We start from the raw sequence: 20,438 nt of genomic DNA, 5'->3' as shown, positions 1-20,438 counted from the left end.
TCCTGTGGTCTTTTTTCTTGGACTCAAGAACCAGGGACAGTTCTAACAATAGGGGCGGGGGGGGGGGGTAACCTTACAGACAACATATTGATTGATTACATTGGGTGAAATGTAAACAGCACGTGGTTCAAGACATGAAGGCTAAAAGGATAAACACAAAAAAGTCCTGGTGACTTGTTTCCATTGTGGCCCTATGGATGCATTCAATTCATGATATGACAATTAACTGCAAGCTGCTACACATTGTATTTTTAGGTGCATTTGGGATTGGGAAAAAGGGAATAACATAATTACCTCTTGTTTCTTTTTACATTGCAATCCAATGCAGTTGCAGACTTAAAATACAGAGCACAACATCAAAGCCTTTAGAAAAATGCAATGCTTGCAAGAATGCAAGACCACGAACAGCTGTAACTAACATCATGGTGTTAATGGCGTTGTATGTGGACTACACACACATAGATCTGACATTCTGCAAGTCTGCAAGCCACCACTGCTCTGTCTGTCTGCACACACTCACACACTGACTGCAGCAGCACAAATTGGAGGGATACGCCTGAACGTTATACGCTACTTGCTCATGTCATTTCTTTGTTTACAATGCATGCACACCAATGTCTGGAGGTAAAAAGCACCGCATTGTCGCTGCACGTTGCAGGTATGTATTCTGGCTTTACACGGATGCAATGACAATGTTAACTGTACGATAGTTGTGGGTCGAAGGCGCTGTGCAAAAAAGGGTGTTAGCTCGTTAGCTGACAGGCTAACTTCGCTAGTTCTTGCCTTTGGCTACGTGCTAGCATTGCATTGGAGCGTGGAGGATAGCTTTAGATACCAGGCAGCGTGTATATTTTGCAAGTTAGGTTAGCAGACTCTGAAGTTGATGTCATTGTGATTTGCAATCAAAGTTCATGTTCATGTCCCCCACATTGCTGTGTATGCATGACATGGTTCCTTTTTGTGTGGCATTACGTGGACAATGTGTGCGGGAGTGGAAGTGGCTAATGTCAACATCTAAGCTAACGTTAGCTAGTCAGTGTTTTTTTTAACCTGTTGGGTTGGTTAGCTACGACTACGAGAGCTAACGTTACGTTAGCCAGTTAGCAGTCCATATATCGAACTGCCATTTGCATTTGTAACAGAAAAATAACGTTGTAGTACAGTTTGTGTTGTCAGTGCTGCTCACCGTACGTCCCTTTTGCTGTACTCACAGCGCGACCGGACACTTAAGGTTACTCTGTCCACAAATAAACAATAAACCCTGACACCTGGACCTAATGATATGCCCGGCACGTGCTGTCATTTGGTCAGGGCGGGTGTTCCACAGGAGTGATTGATTGATTGATTTATTGGTTTGATTTGATTGAGAGACAGTTGGTTCTGTAACTACCCACTTGCTATTTCTAAAACTGCACAATTCAGGAAAATATTTGTGCAAAAATAATTAAATTACACATTAATTAAGTTATATATTTTGCACTTTAATGTGGTTTATCTTGTAATTTTTCAGCCGGGTTGTGCTAAGCGTGTGAAGCCCGGTGGTGAAGGAGAGCCGTGGAAGAGCAACCGCCTCTTGCAGCTCAACAAAAGGAAGGAAGTTACTTGGACCTCTCCATCCCCCATAGATAGTCTTTGAAAACTTCACAAACACACAGATGACTGCTTGAGCAGCACAGGCGGCCCCACCGTGGCCCATGAGCTATTCCCGTTCCTCTCCCTATCCTCCTCATCCCTCAAGCTGACGCAGAACCCCAGGCACCTCCTCCCCCACCCCCACCCCCACTCCCACTCCCACCCCCACCCCCACTCCATCCCCGGCGGCGCCCCGCCGCATGCCATGGCCACCGGCGGCACGGAGACCATGCATTACATTCACCTGCACAACTCCAGCCAGTCGGTGTTGGAGGCACTGCGCACCCAGCGGCGCGAGGGCCTCTTCTGCGACGTGACGGTGCGCATCCACGACGCCTCGCTGCGAGCGCACGCGTGCGTGCTGGCGGCCGGCAGCCCGTTCTTCCAGGACAAGCTCCTGCTGGGACACTCTGAGATCTCGGTGCCGCCGCTGGTGCCCGCCGAGACGGTGAAGCAGCTGGTGGACTTCATGTACAGCGGCTCCCTGGTGGTTCTGCAGTCGCAGGCCCTGTGCATCCTCACCGCCGCCAGCATCCTGCAGATCAAGACGGTCATCGACGAGTGCACCCAGATCATCTCTCAGAGGAAGGCGGCGGGCGGGGCGGCGGCGGCAGCGGCGGCCGCCGCCGCCGCTGCCGCCGGGGGGGCGATGCTGGGCGGAGTGCTCCCCAAGCAGGAGGAGCGTGGAGGGGTCAAAGGGCGGGAAGGCGGCGGCGGAGGAAGCTGTGCCGGCGGCGGTTACCCTAACTTCTCCAACTTCATAGCGGACTGCGGGGCTAGCAACAACATGGGCGGCGGGCTGGGGGGCGCCGGCGTCAGCGAGAGCGGCCCCGGACACCTGGATCAGGCTAACCCCGTGGGCCTGATGGCGCTCGGGGACATGGGGCCCGGCACCATGTGCAGCGGTGTCGGGCTGGCCACCGGGGCCGGCTCGGTCCTCATGAAGCAGAACGCCAGCTGCACGCAGGACGTCAGGTACAAGCTGCGGGACCTGCTGGCACAGACGGCCAACGGCGCCAGTACCAGCAGCACGGGGAACCTCTCCACAGGGTGCAGCTCTGGGGTGGGCAGTGTTGACAGCATCGGCAGGGACAGCCTTCGCGGCAACGCCACCGACCTCTCGGATGACCTGGTGGGGATGGAGCGGTACGGTAGCGAGGAGGAGGACATGGATGGAAGAGAGCGGGGAAGAGACGGAGACCGAGACAGGGGGGCGGGACATAGCCGCAAGCAGAGGCAGCCACTCAGGCTCCAGGTAGGGGGATAAGGGGAAGAGTTGCCATGGTTACAGCTTTCAGGCATGCAGAGCTGCAACGGTTTGCTTTTCTTTCTTTTTCTGCTTTCCCTTTTCCCTCACTGCATTGGCGTATATCACTGAAATGTTTCTGCACTTTATCACAGCTGAAGAGAGGCTGTCGTGTAAACTACTTCTCCTCTAGTTGACATGCTATGGCCTTCCGCGTACCTGCTGTGGGTGATTAAGCTAATTAACATCCGGGTGAAGAACTCGTGGCTCTCTTCTTTGCTAAATCACTCTTCTGAAATTTGTAGTCGCGTTAACATGTGCACTTTTCTTTTCTCCTTTTGTACTTTTTAGTATTAATTTTGTCGTTTCTTCTTAGGTCCTAGGAGGAGAGGGAGTGGTGGTAAAAGATGAAGGGGTGCAGGACGGAGATGGGACCGTCTACGCTTTGGAGGACGGGAGACGGGATGGAGAGCAGGAAGGCTCCCAGGAATCCATGGCAAGCTTTGGACAGGTGGGCCAAATCAGAGCTGCAGTTTTGTGTTGCAGGTGCACTGCAGCTATGAGTGCCTGTGTGAGAAAGGGGGGGGTGGGGGGGCTCACTGGAAAATGTGTTAGATAATCATAGAATTAAGTTGTGTCGATTTAACCACTTAAGCCCTGTGTACTTTGTTGTACTACGAATAGCGAAAATAGCTGATGTACTGTCAAGCTTGCGTGTTGCAACTTATGCAAATCGTTTTAATTATTCGTGAACAATAATTAATTACATGCTCAAAATAGGGATGCCACGCCAGATTGAAAGTGGTTAAATAATTGAAGGGTTTGTTTAGATTTCTAAATAATTATTATTATTTAGATTTTTGTCAGTTTGTCTGTTTTTGAAACATTTAAGCATTGGGTGTCAATTGATATGTAGTCTTTTGGGAGTAAATCTTTAAAATTAATGATCAATTTAAACAGAATTGCAGTAGCTCAAAAGTTGGCAGGGAGGAGGAATTGTCAAGCAAGCATATATGCTGCAGCGTTTTGTGTCTGAAGTGAAGACTGTACAAGGAATATCTCCCTGGAATATCTAAAAAAAGGATTCTGCCTTGTCTACCAATTCTCTCCAAGGCACTGCATAGCATGTCACAACTGCAAAGGGAGTCATCCACTAAGTATAAATGTAGAATTGTCATTGTTTTCATGCATGGCACTTTATTGTCAGGCAAGGCAAACCACTTTATTGTCAATTAGACTATATTGCAAGATTTGAACTAGGGGCTTTGTTCTGTTTGCACATTTCACAGAAGCAATTCAGGGCAGGCAATTGGGTAAAGTTCTCATAGACATATGTAAACTTTATTTTCCAGTTGCTGCAGTTTAGTTAAAGAGCTTTTTATACTGGTTGGGAGATTTCTTTGCAGTGCACATTGGCAGGTGGGGTGTTAACGTATTGTCAGTCAAATGCTGTTAAATTTAGACTGTAGCTGTTTTTCCTGCTCTCGCAGTCACTTGTGAAGATAACAAGCCGTCATTCAGAGTCCGTTGCTATTTGAATAGTCCTAGCTGACTTGTTAGTAGTTAAGGAAAATGAATTTGCAAATCCAGCATTCTCTATGATGGATTTTAAAAAGTGTTTGTTCCTGATTGCAAAAATGTTTCTTGTTTCCATATGAGAGCAAAGATTTACACAGCGGAATCCTGCATTTATTTCCACTGTGAGAGTGTTACAAATTGAGCTACGGTATAGATATATTCCTGCAGACAGTTCTCGACTGTCTGCACAGAAATCCTGTCAGATAATGTACAGTTGGTGTGTGCCCTTGACAGCAATGTAGCTGGACTGGTTGGACCACACTACCAATAAATCTTTCTCTCTCGTAGAGTATACACTGCTATTACGGCAGCAGTTGATTTTAAAGGTGCATTCTTGTGAAATGTGAGGGATATGAAATATTTACCCAGGATCCAGCTGAAGGCATCACCTGCATTTGCTTGTTACCCGAGACCGCCTGAATTCTGAGATTCCTTTCCTGAATGAATGTCAAACAGTACTAGTGGTTCTTCTGTCTCATGTTTGACTAGTTGCAGTGCTTAGGTGTTAATATATTTGAATTTACCTAATGTAACGACAGACTAATGGCATCCACCCCAGTAACAACAAGACGAGAGGCATCCACCTTTACAACAGACTAATGGCATCCACCCCAGCAACAACAGATGAATGGCATCCACACATAGTAAGAATAGACTAATAGCATCCACCCCAGTAACAACAGACAAATGGCATCCACAATAGTAGCAACAGACTAATAGCATCCACCCCAGTAACAAAGTAGTAATGGCATCCAACCCCACAAATTATCCCTGCTTCACATGAGAGTACACTTGAGAGTTCCTCAGACTAAAACGCCACCACCAGTCGCTTGAATTGTGAAATTCAAACCAATAAGGGTTTTCTTTTCTCCATTGTGTGTATTGTAGGATTTCTATGATGAGCAGGGGGTGTTTTCTGAGAGCTTCTGGCCGCAGAGTGAGCCTACTCAGACCATGTCGTTCAACCCCAGAGGGAGAGTCAACAAGCCCCTGACTCCTCCTCCCTCCACGCAGTCCATCAACAACCAGGTAGGCGCTCCAATTCACTGTCAAATCTTGAGTGTCAATTTAACTCTCAAGAGTTTACAAATGGAACCACATGGACCTGTACGTGTCTTATTTGGTTCCATCCTTATATACATGATACTGTACTACGATATCACATTTTTACTTTGATCCACCAGTGATATGTTTTCATTAAGAAAAAAAAAAAGAGTTGGCAACAAACTACATTTTATACATGCATGCATTCAACATGAATACATTAAGTAATGCAAGCAATGCTTGCATCGCAGCGCAATGCGTCTGCAACTTAATGAGGTGTAAGTAATGGATTCTTTCATTTGTGGCCTGCCCCTACTGTTTAACTCCAGAAATAGCTTAGAAAAACTTTGTGCATGTGTGTGTGTGTGTGTGTGTGTGTGTGTGTGTGTGTGTGTGTGTGTGTGTGTGTGTGTGTGTGTGTGTGTGTGTGTGGTACAACCAAGTACTCAAGAATTTCAAGTACTCTATACAATTTTACCCCCAAAAGTACGCAGAAAGCTGGTGATGCCTTCAGAGTTTGATGACGCTTAGTCTACAGTAACTCCAAGATTTCCGCCAGGATGCATGTTCTAATAATACTGTCTAACAACATAACTTCAAACTGTTTCTTTCTCTATGTATAACTCTGTCTCTCTGTCCCTCTCTCTCGCCGTATCTCGCTCTGTCACTCTCCTTCTCTCTGTGTATGTGGGGGGGGGGATTGTGAATTGAATTGCATTGATGTTAGCCTGACTGATGATCATTGACATCACTCATAAAGATCAGCAGCAGGTAATAAATGGAACATCAAATGATATGCATTTTCAGAGAAGTGTCTTATTGGCAAGTGAAATAACCGGGACAAGATTACAACAGTAATGTCAATACTACAGTATATCCCCAGAGTCACTTAAGTGCTCATGTAGTTGAGATGCTGTGTAGGTGGTAGCCTACTATGGTGCTCATAACCTCAGACCCCAAACATAAGTAATAAGAAGTTCCACCAAAGCCACAAGGCTGTATGATAAAATGAAGCCATACCAATTAATTGGCACAGAAGACCTATCAGCATGGTATTACTTTAATTATACTATTATAGCAGGCCACAACAGTAGTGAATTAAATAATATTACCAAGCCCCATATCTCATAAGCTCAGATAATGAGTGTGTGCATGCATGACTGCCTTTGACTATGTGGTTTTTGACTAGTGTAAATGTGAAATCTGTGAATGAGCACAGGTGAGATATCTGACTTATCTTGTACATAGATCTAGGCAATAGGCAGGCATCCATCCATGGGCAGAAGGTTCCTATAACGACAGTGGGTGCCCACCTTAGAGTAGCCTATATAGTTTAAGGTGCCCACCCGGCCCGCAACTTATTATTATTGGCTTATTATTTTGCCAGTGGGTGCCTAAGCTCTCAGGCACTCCCGGAGTTGACGCCCTTGCATCCATGATCCATGTGCATTAGGGCTGCATCATGATGAGACAACATTTATATTGTGATGATGAATCAATATAACAATAAATCAATATGATATTGTGATTGATTATGGCGATCAGCGACCAGAGATAGATTTGCAAGCAAGCAGCTTTGGAAAGCACCTAATTAAAGAGAGCAGAACTTCATAAAACAATTAAAGAAATATTGCAGAAAAAATGTAATTCATCTATAGAGTTCATCTCATCTATTCTGCATACCCCCCAAGTTCATATACTGTCTAATAGGGAAATTGGAGTTCAAAAGTCTGATTTCCTGGGAGAAGAAACTGTTTCGCATCCTTTCCATGTCATTGTGCGTGTCATTTTCCCAATGGCAGTAGGGGAACTGACAACAGGCTGTGAGAGGGGTGGGTGGGTGGTATCCTTGATGATGTGTCCTTGCTCCCTCGTGCATATTTCACGACAATAGACAATTTATAAATTGAATAATTTGATTATATGGAAGCAAGTGGGGAAATAACGGTGCAGGGTCCAACGTTAAGTTTCTTTTCCTACTTGCCCTGCAAGTAGTACTTCCAAACTTGCATTGTTGCATTGTTAGACGGTTACAAGTTAGCTAGATAACTTATGTGTGTGAGTGAGAGACAGCCACTAATAGTGGCAGCGTGCAATTCATGGGAGAAATTTAGAATGAAAACAAAATGAAACATGATAACATCACTTGTGGTCAACATCAACAGTGGTACGCGCCTGACCGCCGACCGGGCAGGTCTAGACAGGTTTTAATTGCCCACATTTTACTTTTTTTTTTACTTGCCCCAGGGCATTCGGGCACCAGTAAACGTCCGACCCAGCCGTGTTCTAAGCAAAGCTGAGTGAAACCTATTTTTCAACTCTCTGCGACCAGATAAAAGGCTGATACAATACCTCGTCACGCTGTTGGCATTTCTAGCATATCGTAAAATACACTGGGCTTGCATTGAAAAAATCACACCCGTGTGAAGTGTGTGTGTGTGTGTGTGTGTGTGTGTGTGTGTTAGGTTGCGCAGGTGGTGAAAAACAACCATGCTGTTTTCGTGCTCAGACGTAACCAACCACCCACCCACAGTCCACACACACAGCTCCGTAAGGGAATGGTTGCACCACTCAAAAAAAGATGAGAAATATGAGAATTTAGGCGTCTCTTCTGTTTTCTCCCAGCTGCTTTTCCAATACCCGGTGAGCCAGTCGCAGCCAGCTCCATTCTTCGTGGGTGGGCCCATGGGAGGAATGGACAGCATGGCCGGTGCGGAGCCCAGTCAACAACAACAACAGCAGCAGGCTCCTCCCCCTGCACCTATGACACCTGCCCCGGCCCCCTCCACTTCTTCCTGTTCCGCAGGCCCCTCTCCTTCATCCCAGGGATCTGAGACCTCATTTGACTGCACACACTGTGGCAAATCATTACGTTCCAGGAAGAACTACAGCAAGCACATGTTCATCCACTCCGGTAAGTTGTCTTGGCTTACTACTGTATGTTTTGTTAACCTATGTCTTAGCATTTTCAGCATCCTCTGGTGTACGAGTGACGGGAGTGACATGCATACATGCATCATGGCAGTAGATGCATCACACGGCCCAACGAGGCAAGCATTGAGGGTGTTTTCTGCCTTTGGTTTGTGTGTGCGCGTGCTCACTTGTGTCTGTGTCTTTCCTCCAGGCCAAAAACCTCACCAATGCTCCATCTGTTGGCGCTCCTTTTCCCTGCGTGACTACCTCCTGAAGCACATGGTGGTGCACACTGGCGTCAGGGCCTTCCAGTGCTCCGTGTGCGGCAAGCGCTTCACCCAGAAAAGCTCGCTCAACGTGCACATGCGCACACACCGTGCCGAGCGCACGTTCCAGTGCACTGTGTGCCACCGGGCCTTCACCCACCGCACCCTGCTGGAGCGCCATGCCCTGCAACATGCCCATCACACGCCCCAGGCTCAGGGGCCGGGGCGAGGCTCTGGTATGACCTCGCCTCCCAAGCACAGCCCCCCAGCTCTGGGAGGGCCCTCAGGTATGGCTGGCACGGGTGGCATGGGCAATATGGCCAACATGCCCAACCATGGGGCTTCCTCCACCTAGAAAGAGATTAGTGTTCCTGAATCCTTAGCTTCACTCCCCCTCCTGACCCCTGTCCCCCTTTCGATGATCCTTTGTGTTGATGTTAAACATTTGACCAGCCCCTACATTATGGTGGGAATGAAATGCGCATTTCCTGCTACTTTTGCCCCTTTCAAAGAGGGTTCCCAGTCCCACACAGGTCTGGAATAGTATAAAGGTATTAATGAGAATTTCGAGGTCTTCAAAATGCTACACATGTAATGTTGTGGTTGTAAACCTAGTGTCATTTCTCATATTGTGATATTGTTTTTGTCAACAATAATTTCCAGTAACGCAGTGATTTGGTGCTGCTTGGTTAGTTGACGATGCTCCGCCACTATAGGCTCGCATCATGCTGATCACTGATCCAAAGTTATTTTAGTAAATCAAGAAATTTACGTCCTTAAAATCCAGATATTTTTTTAATTTAAGCATTCAAATGCACCACAAAGAGTCAAGAAGTTTCGGAAAGAGGGTCAGATTGGTATTGATTCAGAGTTTGTCGGTGGAAGTTTTATTTTATTTAAAACTTTTTTTAAAGGGGGGGAGGTGGCTCATTTATGCTCAACGTTAAGTACGGACATGGACGGCGCCTTCCATACGCAATCATTTCAGCTGTATTTGTCATGTTTTCTGAAAGCTTACGGAATACAGTATGTACAAAACGGAGCACGCCGTAAATGGCTTGAATCTAGTTGAAGCGAGACGTGACATACTTTTAATTAAATGGCAGCACCTTTTGAGAAGAGGTTGCACGAGTTAGTAAGAACTTTTAAACATATATATATCTATGATGTCAGTTTGCCTGCATGGGCACAGGGAAAACATTTATTACAGAACAGCTCTTTCTTTAGGTACTGTACATTATTAGGACCTCCTTGATGTCGTCGTTTTTTTCGTCAAACCTTTGACTCTGCCCTCTAGTATTGCTTAACATCCATGACAACGTAAAGGATTCATTGAAGGCATGGTAACATTGTTTGGAACTGACATTTATTTTCATACAGTATGTAAACGGAGCATAAATGAGCCTTTTTAGGTGAAAGAAATCAGAAGGGGGTTGGGATCATTTCAGTTGTAGTTCAGTTCTATTTCATTCAAAATATATACTACAGTTTACTTACGCATCTCCATTTTCAATCATCTCCATATAGATTGAATATAAGAACATTTTTCATCAAAAGATTTGCAGCTTTTGAGAAATGAAGAAAACAAAATAACCCATTTCATTTGAATTGAATGTGAATTGCCTCAACAGTGAATCTGGGAATGAACAAGGATTACAGAAGTTTGTTGATAGTTGAGATGATGACTTAAAAGCAATCTAGCAAAGCTAGAATACTTGACCACAAGTGAGTGAGGGTGAGGACAGTAGGAATCCAGATGCACAAGAGAGTGAATGAAATTCACCATCGAGTGTCAGACAGCTTTGTAAGGTTTTCGATAGGCACCACCGCACAGCCTAGGATCATATACCTCGAACCAGAATGAGCCCACAATGGCTCTAAGGACACTATAGTTTGAAATGTTTTGGGCATTTCAGCATGTTTTACACAACACACACACACCTACAATTACCTCGGTGGTCCAAAGACAGGCATTATGCTTTACATAAGCTACATCAAGAAGAAACAGTGAAATCTAAAGATATTATAGATCAGTTTACTTTTTAAAAATCCTTTCTAAAGAACATAAATGTAAAATTTCCTGTACATCGTTACGCTAGCTTTGTTAAATCTGTTGCTCGTCTGTGATTCTTCGATGCAAAAATAAGAAAAAGGAAGAAGGAAAAAAAAAAAAACGTTTGAAAGAACTTTAAAACTTAAAGAGCCATTAAAACTATGTTCAACTAGATTGAATAATGATGACAAATCAATGATTTCTATCAGGATTTTAGAGTGTATGCGTTTGGTTGTATTTTATCTTGCAGGGCTCTTGTCGCTGAATGGGAATGATATGTTGCAAAGGGAGATAAGCCTTTCTGGCAACAGTGAAAACGGTGAAAAGTCTAATAAAGTTTTTTTATGATTTTAGTCAAACTAAATAAAAAAGTACAATCACCCCTCAAAGTTTTGACTTAAAGTCAAAACTGTGATAATGTTGGTTATCACATTAATATTTATTACAATTTGATCGCTATGCACAATTACGTTTGCACATCATGTTGACTTAGACCTAGATGTTGTTTGCCCCAATGATATTTGGCCTAAAATGTTTGTTTTGTCTTATTTCACACCTAAAAGGTGATCCTAGAAACTTTACTGCTTTTTGCTTTATCTTTATGTTCAGGAAACCACAATGTAAAATTTGAAAAAGAGCCTTCCATTTGGAATTAATACATGAATAAATAAATTCATAAATTGGCACTGTATTAAAGGCAACCTTAATAGTTTTAGTAATATATCCCTTTGGTAAATATTTATAAAATTAGTGGATTCAACAGAATAAGTTTCTGTCTGGTCCTCACTATAAATAATTACATGAAATTCCCCTATTGAAATTAGGAAAAACTGCTTGTTTACAATGACCAGCCTAAGCAATGTGTTGCGTTGCCTTGGTTTGTAAGATTGTAACCTATTTTGCATACTGTATATGATGTGCTTGGCAGCATTACAGATGCAAGTGAATAATAAATAAATAAATGTAAGAACCGTTACGATTTTTAATAGATTACTGCTAAGTTATAAACACACATGTTTTTGTGAAACCCACAAGGTTTTTTAAGCTTTTTGGAAGTTATATTTACCTCATTTGCTAAATGCCAACACCATGCTATGGCCTACCTTTGTAAATGGGCAGTATTGTACTGTTTCAGAGATTTTATCTATCCTCAGCTATTGAAATGGTTTTGATGCATTTTGTCTGAGGCGGACCCTTGTACAGTACTGTAATATGTGTGCTTAAGCCATGTCAGCGCATTGTAATGTACTGTGTTATGCCTTTTTTTAAAGGAGGGAATATGATAATTCCCTCTTTTTCTGTTTCTTTTCTACATTAATATTTGTTTAACAGAGGTGAACTATGTCATAAGAAAGTCATTTTATAAAAGCACTTGTCATCATATACCACATCATTTATGTATAAAAAACTGAAGGCATGATTTAACTTTTTATGAAAACTTAGATGTCGTACTTCATTGATTTAATTGAATTTTAAAACAAGTGATTTTAAAAAATGTTTCAAAGATTTTTCCTCCAAATAAAGTCTCCTACGGCTTAAAGCCAGTTTGTTATCGATTTTTTTCCCACTCTAACACATACAAAAAATACATTTGTGTTTCTTCAGTAGTTCTTTTGGGTGGTTGAGGTCTTAAACATTGCTGTTGTACAAACATCATCTCAAAGCCCCTGTGTTTAAAGAACCAAGAACGTTCTACTGTTTCTTCAGTTTAATTTATAGGCACCTCTAATAGTGCTACAGTACAGGTACAGGTGGTTTTGCACAATTTGTGTGCAGTGAATTGGATAGTTTCGATAAAATGGCCTCACTTTTTACAAGACAAAAATAATAATTGAAAAGTGTCCCATTTTTTAAATAATTTGTCCAAGTACTCAAAAATAGGAATGCAATGGTTAATGTGGTTACATTAACGAGGCTTTTTTCCTCAAAATGTACCATAAAGTTTACTTAAGTTCACAAAGCAATAGAATAGTTTTCTATGAACATTTATACACACCAACAATATCTTTATTTGGTTGGTTCTCTTAACTGTAAAGTCCCCATTACTAAAATAAGGGGGGGGGGGGGAGAAAGATCGAAAGGAAAAGAAAAAGTATTATATAGACAATATAAAAGCTTCCTTTCCTGAAAGAACCCATAGAAAATCTTTTTTCTCTCCTGTTTCAGACTTTGAAGGTCTGGCTGGTAGTGGCTGAACTCTGGCCAGAAGGCATCTGTTACTCAGCAACATCTGTTCCTGTTAAGCCCAATTTATACTTTGTCGTGCGGCGGTGTAACGTGCTCGGAAATTGCAAGACCTACAAGCTCAAATCAGGTTGCGGATGTGACACGTTGTGAGCTTGTAGATCTGCAATTTTCCAGCGCGTGACACCGTCGTGCGACAGAGCATAAATTAGGCTTCACTCTCTCTCCCAGCATGCCGGGGGACACATAGCTTCTCCCAAGGGTGGCCCTTTGTGTGTCCCATTGTCAATTCCATCATTGTCTGCCGAGGTCTGTTCCCATGATGCTGTGGGGTTATAAAAGCTCTATAGAGGCCAACTCATACTGCTGATGATTTACAGTAATTTATCTCTGCCTATGCCATAATTGTGTTTTAAATTTTAACCGTAAATTAAAATAAAATTGTCACAAAACTTGTTTTATAAGATGGCTATTGAGCAGTAAAACTGGCCTATATAATAGTGAACGGACAGAAAAGCCGCAGCCACTGGGTTACATTATAAGAACAACTTCTCTTGGGATTTGTCAACTAGGTACTGTATATGTACCAAACTCTGGGGATGTTATATTCAAGCATGGCTGTACATTTCTTGAGTTTTCAGGCACAAATTAACTGTCTCTTTTCTTTTAACCACTCAAATTAAAACCTATCCTACATACTTCTTTGAATACCCCCCCATGCTGAAAATAGCCGATTTACAATGGTATGTATATCAGATATTTTCTACAAATGTTCACCCCAGAATATAGGGACGCATGTGGTTAAAGAGAAAGAAATAGGAGTGGTAAATCTAGCATGAGCACATTGTTTTTTATGAATAGCCCCTCCCGTCTGTCTCCTGGGAGACACTTTAAACTTCTGTCAGTAGCCAACAGTGTCTGTATAGAATAGCCCACTATGGGGTCGCCAGGGAAAGATAACAGATGTTACTGATTAACTTTGCTCACAGACCCCAAAATAAGTAGTGTTGAGAATGTTTACGGCCTAAAAAGAACAAAAACAAAGTTGCACACTGTTAAATTTCACGTTTAATAATATTTATTTGGAAAAATAGTCTTAGCTAAATCCTTCGTTCAAAAACGGTAAAGGAGGCAGTAACATAAGAATTTGTACAATCCCTCTTAAATAGCATTTCTTTAAAAAACAAAGTCCCATTGACCTGAAGTGCCTTTGCAAATAACATTGTTACAAAAAACAACTTAAATAATAACAAACATCACAAATATACAATATTACAAAATAGAAATAATGTAAAAAATCATTAAATTAACTTAAATTAAATCATAGCTTAAATCATAACTTTTTTCTTTCTATTTTTCTTCTTTTTTTTTTACAAAAAGGACGATCTGTATCAAAAAGAGCAAAAGGTTTTTTTCATTTTTTTTTCAATAAAGACAAAATGTTCATGTCCAAAAAAACAATACTATGTCATAAATGGTTTTGGAGGGCTTTTTAGGAGAAAGAAAACGCACTTCAATGAACACAGTGATCAAGTATACATTACAGTCTTCACAGGTCTAAGCGATATGGGAGCATAGCCCATGTGAACAGCCTCGTGAAGAACCAGGCCATTATGGCCAAACATCCACCATTTGATGCAGTTCCTGCACCCAGCAACGGCATGTGGGTTAGAGAAAAGACCTGAGTGCAAATGTTGCAAAAAAACTAAAAGACTAAAACCTTGGCTGAAATTGTAACAAGAAGACATTGCCACAAAGTGACAGTGTCCAAATTTGTCTCTCAATCTCGAGACAAAATCAATTTGTCAGCCCAATCAAAGCCAGTGGAAACACAAGCAATAGTTTGCTTTGAAAGGGAAACCGTTAAAAAAAAGTTTTTATTTGTATTATTTTGCCCCCCCCCCGCCCATTTCTCTTCCCACAGGCCGCCACTGCCTGCACTTAATTTCCAGTAGAGAACCAGCTCACTCTGAATATCAGTTAAACGTCTCCGTATCAGCAGCAGTCTTAAGGTGGGACAATCCCCCCAGGGTTTAGAGCAGCATTTCAAGGAGTATAAAAAGTCTCCTATAGAGCAAATGAGCAACTGGGCTGGTCGCTCGTTACACCTACAGAGACAACAAAAGAAAACTGAGATTAGTGTTTATTTCCCAAATATCTCCACCGAAAGAACTGGTGTTTACACAACAATTGGTGACATGAGGACGTTAGGGGGTTCAAAACTCACCTCAGTTGCAATTATACATTCATCCTTCTCCTCTGACATCACAAACACAGATTTGTACTTGGTGTCCGCACATGCAGACATTTCTGGGCCTTTCTTTTCTGATGCATCGCTGTGGAAGAGAGGAGAAAAACACAAAAATGTTGTTAGCCAGGCGGTACTTAGACAAACAAATCGCAGCTGAATTTGTACGTTTCAAGACAACATCAACTTTTCAGCATAAAGTGCTTACCTTTTTAAACGTTTGCTGCGTTTCTCCTCAAACTCAAATGAGTCGAGAGATTGGCACTTGTCCTCACAGGCTGCTTCCAACATGGCTTCTTTAGCAGCATGCTCATAGTTTACCTCGTGTACGAGGTTATAGTCTGCGGGCGGATGGCGGCTCTTGTAACCGCTCCTCCCCGGTGAAGATCCTTCATCGGGGTCACTGCAGAAGTCCATCTTCTTGTTGATGATCTTGACGCCTGTTGTTGCCACGACACTGACTGCCAGGTCCTTGTCACTGCGGTGACAGTTGTTGGTCAGGTTGTTTATGGTCTCGCCCTCAGTGAAAGTGTCTTGACCCTCACGCTGGGCCTTTGAGCGGAAACATCCGACCAGCACCGCACATCCGGCGAGAAGCAGCAGCACCAAAGCCACCCCGGAGCCGACGGCCATCCAGGGAACGTCCACGCCGCGGATTGCGGCGTGCTCCGGAAGTAGGAACTGGCAGTTGCGGCCTCCATAGCCCGACACACACGCGCAGACATATCGGTTGTTCCTTTCATGGCACGTCGCTCCATTGTGGCAAGGATTGTGTTCACATCGGCTAATGGGGGAACTGCAGTTGCGGCCGGTGTATCCCGGGGGACACGAGCAGACGTAGCCGTCTACACCCTCTTGGCATGTCGCACCATTCTCACAGGGGTACGCCGAGCACTCGTCGCCGGTGTGGTCACAGTTTTGGCCAGTGAATCCGTCAGGACACTGACACAAGTAGGAGTTGACGAGATCCACACAGTGTGCTCCTGTGACAGAGTATGGATAAGCAATTAGTCTGGGATCGATAAGGCAGGGTGTTCATGCTGCCTGACTCAAATGTATTAATCCCTTTCAAGCTGGTGTCCATATTTTGGGCATATCATAAGAAAACATTTAGCTAAATTTCAAACACATCTAAATAACATTCAAAGCAATAGTAGCATATAAGCTGAAATGCATTGCAGAGTTACGTGCTGTGAGCTTGTAGATCTGTTATTTATTTTGCTATTTTTAAAATAAGTTGTTAAATAAGTTGTTAAACAAGACTTGAAGACATGCCTGTCCTTCATACCATTTGAACAGGGACTGGAGGTGCAGTGGTCAATCTTCTTCTCACAGTTGAAGCCGGCATACCCCGTGGGACATTGGCAGTAGTAACCTCCGTCAGGGTTATCGGCACAGCGGCCATCGTTGAAGCAGGGACCGTCGGCACACGTCATGGCACTCAGTTCACAGGTGTTGCCGTAGAAACCAGGAGGGCATACGCAGGAATATGTGTTGTCCATGTCCTGTTTGAAGAGAGGGCACATGTTTACAACTCTATCTTAAGTCAATGTTATCTTTGCAATGCTGTAATCAAGTATTACGATCTTTAATTCTCTAACTGTGTTTGTACTAACGGCGATAAAAATGAGTCGTCGACGTGTGTAAACACTGTGACTTACAGTGCAGCTCCCACCGTTGCGGCAGGGGCTTCCCGCACATTCGTTGACCTCAGCATCACAGCTGGACCCAGTGAATCCTGGTTTGCAGGAACAGGTGTAGCTGCCCTGGCCAGTGTTGCTACAAGTGGCTCCATTCATGCAGGGCTTGTGGTGAGTGCAGTAGTTGAGGTCTGGAAAGACACAGCAGCACATGTGGATTAGCCTCAGAGGAACACATGGCAGAACAACAGCAGCATGCAGGAGAATGTCTTTTTTCACTCAACTCGTACTGTATATCTTCTAAAACGCCCGCTGTCCTACTATTGTCTCTGTTTCCTCGACACTTAATCTATCATTATTTTTTTGTTTTTATCGCTTTATTTTTTACACGCAAGCGTTTGCATCTCTCTCACACGCGCGCGCACACACACACACACACACACACACACACACACACACACACACACACACACTCTCTCTCTCTCCCCATCTGGCACCTCTCTAACTTGTCTCTTTTCGACTTCAGATAAGATTGTCAGAACCTAACCCTGTTCAGGAGGTTAGTAGTCCTACAAAAATAGTTTGGTAGATTGGCTATTTGTGTCTATTATTTTCTTTTTTTTTGAGGGGCGCTAGGCCGCTAGCCCCTCCTATATAGGCTACAGGTTTAATGTTTGTTTTTAGTTCAATGTTTGTTTTAAAAACGCCATTGACAATGAACAAATATGAAATGCCATTAACCATAAAGAGAATTTAATGTTTGTGTTGGCACTGTTTGTTTTACATCACCTAATCAACATGAGTTAGACTTTAATATATTAGCGCCCCTCACTTCACACAGGTGTGATTTTTGAGGGGCGCACAATAAAGAGAGAACTTAAACAAACATTAGCACCCGTTGCTTAAACAAACATTATGTTGTAATTGATGTTGTAAGATGATAAGAGCGAACCTCACTTCACACAGGTGTGATTTTTGTAATGACATATAGCCTACCTCCCCCTTCAGGGGTGGTAATGGAAACAATAAACCAAATACAACCACAGAACTGAAAAGTTTGAGGTTATGGCAGGTTCTGGGTTATCCATCCTAAAGTTTAAAAGAGACATCTGTCTGCCGCTCTGCCTGTCTGCCCCTCAGTCAGTCAGTCAGTCAATCAATATGTCGGTCGGTCTGTCTGTCTGTCTGTCTGTTACTCACCTTGGTTGCAGAAGAGCCCCCCCCATCCCTCCTGACAGTTACACTGCCATGGTTGCTGACACGTCCCGTGGAGGCAGCCCGGGTAACGAATGCAGTCATCGCAGTAACGGCCTTTGAATCCCACTCTGCACCTGTTGTCCAATTAGAAGAACACCGGTCAGTCAGTCCACTCAAATTACCTCATGTGTCGTCGTCCCCCGCCCCCTCCCCCCACTAATTAATTAATGCTTTTCTGTTGGTAGCAAGAGGTCAGCATCACATAAACTTACTTGCACTCCCCGGGTTTCTCGCAAAAGCCGTGATCTGCATCACATCCTGCCAGGCAGATCGCTGTATGAAGAAGAAAAAAGTATATATTTTATGTTTACAACAGCAAAACATGGTTTATTTGAACAAAATAAAAACAGCTATCAGCCTGGTTTTACTCTTATATAGGCTACTAATTAATTAATTAATTAATTAAAAAACAAGTCCTGAAACCAATTACTGTTATTTAAAACAAAAGTATCCTTTATTAGAACCATATAAGAATGTTCTGCTCAATGTAAGTAAATTGAAGGGAGGCGCGCACGCACGCGCACGCACACACTTTTTCTTCGCTGTGGGTCAAAACTCTTTTATTCATTCAGTGCACACAACTCCCCTTAATGTCTCGGATTGGGCAGATAAGAGTGGACAGCTGGCGAGTATGTTGCCAGTGCGCGACAGCTGCCCCATTGTCTACTCTCTCCCAGCAGCTGCCCACTTCAAACAATACCTCACCCGCCTCAGCCAATCAGCGTCCAGCCCACTCCGAGAGTAACGAATCGGACGTAGCATGTAAATTTATGGCACGCGTGAGATTATTCCGAAAACTTTCCTCAGCCTCATTTGAATAAATCAAGTGGTCGTGTGTGTGGGAGCGTGTGGGAGCGTGGTGTCTTCTTGTATGAGCGCACAAGTTGCTAATAATAACGGCTTCCGCGAGTATAGGCTATAGGCCTACTAAATCCATAACATAACAAATCGCTGATAGCACTTAAATAGACTGCAATTGTACTTTAGTCATGATCATCCTATAGGCCTACCTACTGTAAAATCCTCAACCCCAAATGTAGGCCTACCATCACATTCTCATCTCACGTAGCCCGTATGGGCCTACAGTTAAATGAACAGTAGTGGTCTATCAGTATTACTCACGTTCTGTGCAGTACTGTCCCTTCCATCCCGAGTCGCACACTATTTCGCCTCTGTCTCCACAGGTGAAGTGGCCGAAGGCGTCGTCTCGTGGGCGGCAGAACACCGAGCATCCATCGCCGTAGTAGTGCTCGTCGCACACGAAACGGTACGAGTATTTCAGCTCGGTTCTGCCGCCGGTGTGCAGATCCTGGGACCACTCCTCTCCCACGGTCAGATGTCTCTGTGTGGTTATGGTGCTGATGACGCGATCTGGATTCTCTGAAGCATAGGGGGGGATTATGTATTTGGTTACATGATACTATACTATTAGGTTCTCAGACTCTCGCTATCTTTCTCTTAAATACTCAGCAGGGTATTTATTGCAGTACCTGTAGAGAGGTCGTCTTTGGAGTCGGTGTGTAATGCCTCGATAATCAGCGAGAACGTGCCCTGGAGAACACAAATGGCTTGGTGAGACAGGTGGCCAGCGAAGATGTGGAGATAAGATCAAGCATAGCATGCCTGAGGCAATTGTTCTCTTCGGTGCCTGTGCACAATGCTATTACAAACGCTTAACCTGATACGAGCACTTTCTGAGCAGCTGTATTCCGAGCCTACTTTCAGCCCGCATGCAGTGCTGTGTTTTACGCACGATTACGCGCGGTTTGCGGTTTGTTCTTATTCATGCATCACTGGTTCAGGAACAAACACAAGCCAATTTACTACTCACCGGCCAAGTAAATCCGAAGTTGATTTTGATGGGACTGGAGAACGAACTCTCCGGTATAACATCGGGGACTTGGAAAGAGTTTGAGCCGAGCACCGGCGTCACCGCGCCGCCATAAGTGCACGGCGGCTCCGGGGACGCGTTTGGCTGATAATGTTTCAGACAGATTCTGAAAAAGGTTTTACATTCGCACTGCTGTTGGAATGATGAAGTGATTCCCCCCTTGCAGCAGTTTTTGTTGCCTTGTACTCCTTTCTTGTTTAAAAACTCCTGCAACTTCACTTCAAAAACTCCCGAGCAAAATCCCTGTTGAGAAAAGAAGTGGGTTTTGTTTTAACTCGAGTTGAACTTATAGCTACTGGTGTTGTTTCATTGTTCTTAAATTATGAAATAATTACAAGATATTGCTTACCTGACACACCAAGATGGACATAACGGCGACAGTTAGAATGATGACACGCCCCATATTAAATAAATAAATAATAAATAAATAAATAGTAAAACAGTCTGGGGCTCAGGCAGTCCACTCAAATCCGTCCACAGCTCTGA

General features: G+C 43.6%; 2 protein-coding genes across 2 annotated transcripts; one reads left to right on the top strand and one right to left on the bottom strand.

The window, feature by feature from the left end:
- Positions 1-1,716: 1,716 nt before the first annotated feature.
- zbtb45 (zinc finger and BTB domain containing 45) lies at positions 1,717-12,266 on the top strand. The gene is made up of 5 exons (XM_080760382.1): positions 1,717-2,887; positions 3,255-3,389; positions 5,345-5,485; positions 8,126-8,414; positions 8,625-12,266. Exons 1-5 carry the CDS (start codon positions 1,838-1,840, stop codon positions 9,032-9,034), a joined length of 2,025 nt encoding a protein of 674 aa, XP_080616508.1. The 5' UTR covers positions 1,717-1,837; the 3' UTR covers positions 9,035-12,266.
- Positions 12,267-14,904: 2,638 nt separating this feature from the next.
- On the bottom strand, positions 14,905-20,438 carry dla (deltaA). Its single transcript, XM_080759249.1, has 11 exons — positions 20,302-20,438; positions 19,893-20,195; positions 19,552-19,612; positions 19,184-19,441; positions 18,274-18,334; positions 18,005-18,135; positions 16,826-16,995; positions 16,453-16,669; positions 15,373-16,147; positions 15,144-15,252; positions 14,905-15,024 (listed from the first exon to the last, which is right to left on the bottom strand). Exons 1-11 carry the CDS (start codon positions 20,353-20,355, stop codon positions 15,019-15,021), a joined length of 2,145 nt encoding a protein of 714 aa, XP_080615375.1. The 5' UTR covers positions 20,356-20,438; the 3' UTR covers positions 14,905-15,018.

This window comes from Protomyctophum bolini (assembly GCF_963924005.1).
Source record: "Protomyctophum bolini genome assembly, chromosome: 3".
NCBI lineage: Eukaryota > Metazoa > Chordata > Actinopteri > Myctophiformes > Myctophidae > Protomyctophum > Protomyctophum bolini.
This window is presented reverse-complemented; position numbering and strand designations above follow the sequence as displayed.